Below are 9876 nucleotides of genomic sequence, written 5' to 3' on the forward strand. Positions count from 1 at the left end.
CAGACTGGATCAGCTCCTCCAGTTACAGCATCCCAATGCCACCAACTCCTTGAAAGTGGTCATAGGGCTGCTATTAGTCATCATTTCAGGTCCTTCCACAAAGTCCTCCCAGCCGCTCACAGTGCCTGCTCGGCCCTTCCACAGCCTTTTCTTTTCCTGACTTTGAAGATGAATGAATTTTAAAGACCACGGTGTCCCTTTAAAACCAGACAAATGGGGGTGGGGATGGTTGGGGTCCAGAATGCTCTGAAGGAGGCATGTCCTCTCTCTGCCCTGAAGCTTGCCCCCTCTGACCCCCCAAGACTGGAGGGCAGGCCCAGGGAGGACAGCAGCTCGGGGCCTGGGCCTGGGTTCCAGGGTTCCAGTGCCAGGAAGAAAAGTTCCCCACAACTTCTGGCTGTAAAAACCAGTGGGCATTGCGGCTGAGGGCGATGGAGGCTGCTGGAGTTCCAGGCAGTTCCTCTTAAAGGGCCCAGGCACCGACTTACTCAAATTCACTCCCTCTGAGTCCTAGCGCTGGGGCAGCAGCTCGAAAGGCATGAGGGACATACGGAGGGGAACTGAATTGTCCGCATCAGGGTGGAGGCTGGAGGGACAGCTTCCTCCAGGCAGAAGTGCAGGCAGAGGCCATGGTTCCTCTTCTGAGTCTTCCCCCAACAGAGCCAGCAGGATCTCAGGCTCCATCAACCTGGCTCGTGCTATTTGCCAGGCCCTACTGGTACCCTGAGACCCCGCCCCATGCAACTTCCCCACCCACCCAAGCTGTTTCCAGTGTCTCCTCAGGAGGGACCTCACAGTGGAGCTATTTCTCACAATTTTTGTCCGCCACAAGTGGGTATGAGACCAGCCAATTCTGCATTTCTGCCCCTCCTACCAGCCTCGATGTGGCTTCTTCTTTATATCCTTAGTCGTACAACTTCTATTCAGCTCGATTTCAGGTGGTTCTGAATGACGGCCGTTCTGCGGCTTAGTTGTAATTTTGATGTGGTCATGGGGTGATGCGAGGACTGCATTTACCTACACCGACATTTAACTGGAACCCCCATATTGAATTCATTTTTAAAGTTACATCTTAATTAGAGCACGTGATGCTACTCTCTATTCGTGATAAAGGTATAAAGTTTCCTTTGAAATAAATTTAAGTAAAAAAATAAAAATCAATTATTTTGTTCTTTTCATTGTCTCAGTGTCTGGTGGGACTCTCAGCTGCTTCGAGTTCCACGGGGATGAGCCTGCCACAACCCCAGACCTGGGATCCAGGGCTGACCATTCTGAGGGAGGTGGTGTTAATCCAGGAATGGACCCAAACAAATATTACGCCACTGCCCTGTGACTCTGGACCCCTTACTTCCCTTCTCACCTGCATCGAATGCACTTTCATTCCTCACCCACAAAGGATGGGCAACCAGAAAGCCCCTCACAGGGGTGCTGTAAGGGCTGAAGAGTCATAGCTCTTGACATCGTCCCCATACTCACTACCTGTGGGGCCATACTAAGGGGTTTGTCATCACAAAAACCCTATGAAGTGGTGTTACTATGTGTCCATTTCATAGAGACAGAAACTGAGGCACAGACAGTCAGGTCACAGAATGGGTTGGTCTGAGGGCAGAGGCTGACTGCACTGAGCACACTGTGTGAAGACCCACATGGCATGTGGGCACTCATGCGTGGGAGCAAGTAGCTTTCAGGGAGCGAGCCCACGCCGGGCACCTCAGCTGTGACAGAAGTGGCCCCAGACGCTGCAAACCCATATCAACAGCACCAGTGGCTGCGGAAGGTCTGCAGGGTTCCCATCTTTAGAGACCAAGCCTCAGCCTCCCTCGAACCACAGCTGCTGGCCTGGCCCCTCAACAAAGCCAGCGCCCGGTGGGTTTGGAGCTGGAGAAATGTCCGCAGAGCTGGAGCCTGCGGAGCCGCCAAGCGCCTGGCCTCGCACACAGAGCGGCGTACCTGAGGTCTGGTTACCTGGGATGTTCCCGTGTGCCCAGTGAAATGCCATTTTTCTTTCAGGCCATGCCCTCTGAGCCTCAAAGCCCAGTGCAGGCAGGTGGGACTCCTGTCCCTCTGTCCTGAGCCCGGAAAACGGACCCCCTTCCTCTCATTCCAGGCACCTGAGCGAGCCTGGAGAATCCAATAGGAATTTTAAAGTGACACTTGAAAGAAACCCATTCACGGGCAAGTGAGTTATTTTTGTTGTGAAGACAATGGTGAGTGGGCAGGAGAGGAAACAGAGGAAGGCCCCTCCCACCCCCATTCCTCCACGCTAGTCACTCTTGTGTCTGGGGTTTTGTGTCTGCCCCCTGCCAGGCCCTGGCCCCAGGTAACAGACCCATCGCAGGTTTTTTACAATATCAAATACATCTATATTTTTCTCCTATTTGCAAACAAAATAGTATGTGTGCAATGTTGAATGCTGCTTTTCACTCCTTTTTATCATGAGCTTTCCCCACAGAGCACTCAATCTTCCTATCCTCCTTAAAGCTGCACGGTGGACACCTGAGAGGCAGCGGAGCTGGCGGCTCAGTGCAGACTCCGGAGCTGGCACCTACCCCTGAGTCCTGGCTCTGCCCCTTGGCCACTGAACACCTACAAGCCAGTTGCTTGGCCTCTCTGTGCCGTTGCGGGGTTTTGTGTGGTTTTTTTTTTAATCGTTGAAATGAGGCTACTCATAGCCCCTACCCACTAGGGCTGTGATAAGGATTAAGTGAATTAATATTTATAAGATGCTTAGAAGGACATATTGTGTGTATGGAACGCTATATCCACCGTGTCTGATAAGTAGACTTTCACCTATTGCCAGAGCCTGGGGGAGTTCGTCCCCTGCTGGCTACAAATCGCAACCAGAGGAATAGCACTATCTGGCTCTCTCTTGTTTTGTTGTTGTTGACAATGTTACAATGTCCCCTAATCCCCCCCTTTTACTCCCCTCTTTCCAGCCCCTCTCCCCCAGGCCCTCACCACACCACCGTCTGTGTCCATTGGCTCTTTCTTGGTGATGGGTTCATCCACTCCTGAGCACATGGGTTCCTTTCTGGGCCTCAGTGTCCTCATCTGTGAAATGGAACAGATAGTCTCTACCTTGTCTGTTGCTCAGATCTCAGGTGTGATACAGCGGAGAGGGGGCATGAAAGGGAAGGTTTGGCCTAAACCTGGGACAGTTTGGGGGGGAAATAAAATTTGAAAGATTTGGAGCAGAGGAGGAACCCACGATGCTTGCTGAGGGGCTAAGTGAGGGTCCAAAGGTAGCCAGCATGAGGGGAGGGGACTGCCTCCTGACCCCGCCCAGGCACAGTTTGAACCCCCTGCCAGTGCCCAGATAGCCTGAATGTGCCACTCACCTTTGTCACCCACCTTCTCCCTAGTTGTAGATGGCTGCTGCCTGCCCTACCGGCCTCCCCCAGGAGACAATGTGTTCTTCTGTGTCCTTAGCTCATGGCCTGGCACAAAGCTGGAACTCAGCACATTGGTGAATGAATGAATGAGTATTTGAAGGAGCAGGTGAGTGAATGACAACATGTTAATAGCAGCCGGAGCCTGGGGTGTTCATCATCAAGACAGCAACGGCTCCTCAGTGCTCTCACCATATGCCTTCAGAGGGCCCTGCAGGAAGTATGGTCTCCAGGTGGGTCCAGTGGCCTCTGGGGTGGGGGGGGAGGTGGCCTCCGGGTGTGGTCAGTCTGATCTCAATCACACAGGTGAGCTACCAGTGGTTTGAACAAACACTCCCGCGTCCACCTGGACAGGCAGCCCCTGCAGAGTCATTCATCCCAGGGGAGACGTAGAGACACAGACTAACTTGCTCTCCACAAACTCCCTGTCAGGAAGGAATGACAGTCTGATGTTCTGAGGACACCTTTACAGAGAGTTCGTGATGAGACAGCCACTTCCTCCCCCAGTCTCTGGCCTTGCACCTCTGGTCACTCGGGGGCAGGGCCCGGGAGCTGGGTCTCCACTGGCTTCTGTGGCTTTCCTGTCCTTCCCCTGCCCCAGGGCCAGCGACGGGCTACATCCCAGGTCAGAGATGGCCTTTCCTGCTCAGGCCCCTCCCTGCATTTGCTGGTGCTGGTTACAATGCAGGTGGGCGAATCCAAGTTTTGCGAATGTGGCTGCAGAGCCCTCAGAAAGGACAGCAGCCGTGGGAGGGGTGCCCCTCTTCTACCTTTTATGAGGGCTCTGTTTTAGGGGACCCATGCTCCCCAAACTCTCCAGCAAGCCCCACATTCATAGTGGGGGGTGGGGCAAGAGGCCCAGCACTCTGGGCAGAGTTCGTTCCTAGTCCTGGTTTGACTGGGACCAGAGCCCCCCACCCAGGGCCAGGGCTCCTGCACCCTGGAGCAGCGATGGGGCGGGCCTGCCGGGAAAGGGTTAAGAGCCATGCAGACGTGCCTGGGGGGACAATGGCTGCCGATTTGTAGACTGGTGGGGACAGGCAGGTGAAATCAAAAGCTACAGGGACAAGAGGGACCAAAGGCAGGAGCTGGGAGAGCAGTGGCCAGTGTCCCTCCTCCGCCCCCCCCCCCCCCCCCCAGCCACAAAGGGCAGAGGTCAGAGGTGTGGGACTTGGGCTCAGTGCCTCTTTTCACCCCGAGCAAGAGCCAAGGAGAGAGCTAGGGACCTCGGGATTGTGGGCGCTGAGCACAGACGTGCAGGCTGGCTGTGAGGGCTCCCGGAATAAACTGTCATCTGGCTCAGAGGCACTCTTCCCACCTGCGGCATGTCCCCAGGAGAGACCCAGGCAGCCTTCCCTGGCCTAATGATGGCCCCTGAACTCAGCCCATTGTCCCACATAATCTGCTGCTAAAAGGATTTAAAAATCGAGAGAGAAAACTGTTGAAGCCAATTAGCTCCATTGTGCAGGCTTCAAACAGCCAGAGGCCATGGCTCCTGGGCCCCAGCTTCCCCTCTAAGTCAAGCAGGAGCTCCGCTCAAGCGGTCCATCCCTCATCGGTCAGTCTGTCTGTCAGCCGGAGTTGGACCTGTTTTCATCTTGCTGTGTCAGTGTTTGGAGTGTAAGCTGGGAGAGCGGGTCTAGGGCCCAAGGCCTACCCATGAGGTCATTACTTCCCAGGCTGGGCTGGGGAGCGGAGGGCACTTGTTTGTGCTGCGCTGTCCACCTGAGGTCACCTGTAGGGGACACTGAGACGTGCTGACTCTCTGCTCACAGGTCTCGTTGATGAGTAGCGGCTGAATCCAGCCCCAGGGCGCACACCTGATGTGCTCGAGTCCCCGGGCTCCCACCAGCTGCTCACGAAAGAGACGGTGACCAGGGCGCAGGGTAGGAACCCGCTGCCCCCACCTGCTTCCTTCCCTCTCATCTGCAGACATGAGCCCTGATCCTCACACCTGTCCCAGCTAGAGGGCCCCCCAATGACTCCCCAGCGCAATACCCAGGCAGTGAACTCAAAACAACAGCGAAGTCAACACGAAGGGCAGATCAGAACAGTCCTCCTCCCTCTCACCCCTTCCTGCCTCCTCTCCCAGACATCGCTACCAACCCTACAGCTCCTCCACTTTTTTCACTCAAATGACCAACATTATCAAGTCAAGGGATGCTGGGGGTCTCTCTCTCTCTCTCTCTCTCTCTCTCTCTCTCTCTCTCTCAATCTAGGAGTGATTGACTCAGGCCAAGCCCCGGGAGGGGGCACTGAGAAACCAGAGAAAACCAGAGATGGATGCAGGGACCTGGGAGGAGGGACCCCAGGACCCCTCACCCTCACCCCACCAGGGGGTCTAGGAGGGGATGGCATGCAGCCCCCCCACCCCCCAGGAGGGGCTCTCTCAGCTGGATCACCAAGAACAAGAAGCATCTAAACAAGCCCAAAATGGGCGCAGGGGAGGAGAGGGTGCTGCAGGGTGGGGACAAGCAGCACAGAGACCCTAAGGTGAGTGGAGCTCCAGGAGGACCCCGACTGGTCAAGGCTCTGGGGGGGGGGCTGGGAAGAGGAGATGAGACTGAGAGATGGCTGGAACCAGACCAAGTGAGGGGCGTGGCCTTCACCCCAAAGGTGAGGGCGTGCTCACGGGCAAAAAACTGGAGGAGGGGGTGTGCACAGCAGGCTTGAGGGCAACAGTGGCAGTTGGCCTGGCAGCTGGCAGTGACAGGGATGGAGGCCCCAGCCCTGGGACCTGCCGGGTGGGTGAGGAGGCCATCAGCTCAGTCCGTGGGCGGCGAGCGTCTCTCTGGCCTCTTGAAGTAGGGGGATGAGAAACGTTTCTCATTAACAGAAGCAAGCGTGCACCCTGCCAGCTGCTTCCTGGCTCGGTCCCTCGGCCATCTCTGCTGGACTGGGGCGCATGACGGGAGGGGGACGGGCTCTATGGGGTGGCGGGCGCGTCCAGGTGTGATGCATTGGGTCTTGCAGGAACAGCAGGTGTTTCTAGAAGGGAAGGGCAGCCGGTGCCCCAGGTGGAATGACCAGCATGTGCAAAGGCCAGGTAGGCTGGGGGTAGGGGGTGATTTCGTGGCTGTGGTTCACAGGTTTAGCCCTTATCAGGGCTGCCAGGCCGTAATCCGGAGGTGCTCCTGGTCGGCGACCCCATTCTGGAGCTGGACGCAGCCCAAGGTCCGGCTGACATAGAGGAGGGGGTTCTTGTTCCTCTCTGCACCCAGCAGCCCTCACTGTCCTTGGGCACAGGCAGTGGTCAAGCCCAGGATTCCTGAGACTAAAGGAGCCCCTCACTGGTGCCATCTGGGAGGCCAAGAGGGAGCTGTACCCCCCTAACTGGTCAGCTCCTATCTGGAGCTGGGACCACACTCTGCCCTTAGGAGTGGGTGGCCTTGCTGGGAGGGCAGCCAGCTGGTCTACCCACAGGCAGAGAACTAGCCCAGCTGTGTGTGGAGATTCTGCTTCCAGTCCCGCACCTGGTGCTCATGGCCTCTAACTTGGCCAGAAGCAAAGGCAGAGACAGCAAAAAGCCTACTGCGCGGGCCCGGGACCCATCCGCAGCCTAGGGGATGAAGCTATCAGGTGGCAGAGGTGAGCCGACAGACGGAGGTTCCAGTGGCCTTGCCTCACCTCCCAGCTGTGTAACCCTGCGCAAGTCTCATCGGGTCTCTGAGCCTTCCTTTCTCATCCGTAAGGCAGGGCTGCCAGGGTTTCAGGGCCCACTGGCTCCAGGTGGCGCTGGAGGCCGGGGCTCACTCCCACTGCTCTGGAGGGTCACAATAACACAGAGTTTGGGGCCTGAAGCCAGCACCCCATCTGGCAGTCACCCCTGTGGGCAGGCTGGGACCCTGTCACAGGACACTGCTCTGTGTTCCGTCCCCTCCCTTGGTTCCCTCTCCAGGGGAAGGCTCTGGAGAGCTGAGGCCCGAACCCGAGGGTGGGGTCACAGGATGTCACACAAGTACCAGATAGGCTGGGAGGGGACTTGGGGGCGGGGGCACCCAGAGCAGCGGTCTCGGGAATCCTGGTGAGGTGGGCTGGGGCCAGGCCTGGGGGTGTCCAGGCCGGGGTCTGGAAGAGACCAATTAGTCAAATGGCTACAGTGACCATTTGGAAGCAATTAACAGGGTCGCTATTACCACATTACACCCCCCACCTGGTTCCGTATTGGAGGGGAGGGGCGGAGGTCGCCGTGGGGTGGGTTGCGTGGGTGCCCCAGCCCAGCCAGCCCAGCAGGGCTTTGTGAATGAGATCCATGCCCGGCCAGGAAGATGCCATGAAACCAGGGGCCCCTCCCGCGGCTGCACCTAAGCCTCTGAGGGCAGCGCTGTGATGTCCGGAGCCCAGCCAAGGCCCTCAGGGGGTGTCCGCGGGCTTCCTGGGCCCGGAAAGACAGGGGTCAGGGAGATTTAGATAAAGAGGAAGGTGGGCAAAGCCTGGAGCCAGAGGGAGAGGCTATGGACGGTGGCTGGGGGGGTGCAGGCAGGTGGGCGTATGCCCCCCAATGCTAGCCCAGGATGGGGTTGCTGCAGGGCCTCAGACAGCACCCTCTGACTTCAGGGTGCTCCAGAGCAGAGGAGCAAACGCGGCCCAGCGAGCTTTGCTGTCTGGGCAAAGTCACACTGGAAGGGACCGCGAGCCGTGGGTGCCCACCGTCCCCGCAGAACTGTGATCAGTGCCCTGTTCCACTCTCAAAGGCGTCGCGGTTCCATAGGAAACAGTCCCCTAGTGATGGGCCTGCTCTGCGCCGATCGTTCTACTGAGGGTCTCTCGCTGTGTTTGAGGCATTTTCTACACGAGGAACCAGCATCTCAGAGGAGCCACATGGCCAAGTCCACTCAGCAAGGAAGCGGCTCCTGGGCCATTCGTTCCTTCCTTCTCTCCTTCATCCAGGGAGTAGGCACTCAGGGGCTGCCACCCAGGAACTGTGGGCACAACAGTGAACAAAGGCAGCAGACCTCCCGGCCCCCCGCCACCCTGCTCCACAGAAGCCCCTCCCCCAGCTCCAGGGGGCAGGTCCACTTGGGGGGGTCCATGCGGCTGACCCACAATGGACAGGGCGCCCCTGGGGCGGCGTGAAGAGGAGCAAAGCTGCACACCCTGAGCTTCTTCCATAGAATTTTTCTGGCTCCTCCCCATCTTCCTGCGGAGACTCCAGGGGAGGAGGCTGAGGCCTGTACTTTAAAGGGGGTTGGGAATCCTGCTCTCCCCCTGACCCAGCAGGTCTTGAACGCTTCACTCTGAAACTGATTCTCTCTCTGGATCCCAGGCCCACTCTCCGGACACCGCGTCAGGAGGTCCCTGCCTGACTCCCGAGCAGAGCTGAGGGCCTGGAGGCGCCCCCAGCCCTCACCGTGCCCCTCTGTGCTCTCACAGGAAATCCAGGCTCAGGCCAGCTCTGTGGGTGGATGGGCAAGTCCCCTCCCAGCTCTGTCCCCAGGGGCTGTCCTCTGTCCCCAGGAAAGCAGGCTCCAGGAGTCCGGGGCTCTATCGGTTGGTGGCCTGGTCTTTAGACTCTTCTGGTGGCCGACAGAGCCTGGCCTGGAACAACCTCCCCAGGAACTGGGGTGCTGGGTGGCACCCCCAGGGCCCTTGGCACTGACCATGCCAGGGTGGGCTCACTGAGGGCTCATTGTGTTAGACCACACTGAGAAATGTCTGACTGGGGTGCGCCAGCTCCTGCAGCTCAGGGGGTCCCCTTGCCCTGCATGCCTGCCCCTCCCTTGGGCAGGGCCAATACCCCAAATCCTAATGCAGGTGGATGAGATGGGTCATTCCAGAAACCCTGAACCTGGAGCGAAGACTGTGGCCTAGACCACAGGATCTCACAGGGTCTGTCCTCATCGCTGCCTGTCCCACCCCCTTTGCCATGGAGCAAGCCCCTTGCTTGAGCTTGTGTGTCAGTATCTGCTGTCTGCTGGCCAGGGACTATGGGGGAACAGAGGCCAGGGCTGTGGGGGACAGAGGCCAGTGGGGGGACAGAGGCCAGGGGAACTGAGAAGGGTGTGAGGGTGTGGCTTTGCCCAGCACTCTATCCACAGCCCCTCTTCACTGGGGTCCCAAGGGGAGAGAGTCACACAGGCAGTCTAAGGGCCATCCAGGGGCATCTACCCTATTGCCCCTGTCCCACCAGGCAGGGGCTTCCATACCCCCTCCTCTGGACACCCCCCTCCTCTCCTCTCCCTTCTCTGAGGCCACTACACCTCCCCTGCTTTTCTCTGGGGATCACGCCCTGTTCTCAGTCTCCATTCTGCTTCTTGGTGTCTGTCACTCTCCCCCCTGTTCTTTCTCCCTGTCTTTCTCTCTGTGCCTGTCTCTTGCTCTCAGCCTCTTTGCCCCTCTCTCCGGCTCTCCGCTCTCCTTCCCAGACCCCTCTGTGGCCCACCACTGGGACCAGACCCTCTGAGATACCCCCCCCACCCCCCACATGTGAGAACCTCCGCTTCCGGATCTGGCGGTTGGGGTGCGAGACAGAATAAAGCAGGGCAGG

General features: G+C 58.1%; 1 protein-coding gene across 1 annotated transcript in view; it reads left to right on the plus strand.

The window, feature by feature from the left end:
- Positions 1-5822: 5822 nt before the first annotated feature.
- FGF3 (fibroblast growth factor 3) overlaps positions 5823-9876 on the plus strand; it is a 10993-nt gene continuing 6939 nt past the window's right edge. The window contains exon 1 of the mRNA XM_006771657.2: positions 5823-5882. Coding sequence (XP_006771720.1) covers positions 5823-5882 — 60 coding nt within the window. The remainder of the gene's footprint in view (positions 5883-9876) is intronic.

Source organism: Myotis davidii, unplaced genomic scaffold (genome assembly GCF_000327345.1).
Source record: "Myotis davidii unplaced genomic scaffold, ASM32734v1 scaffold425, whole genome shotgun sequence".
Taxonomy (NCBI): domain Eukaryota; kingdom Metazoa; phylum Chordata; class Mammalia; order Chiroptera; family Vespertilionidae; genus Myotis; species Myotis davidii.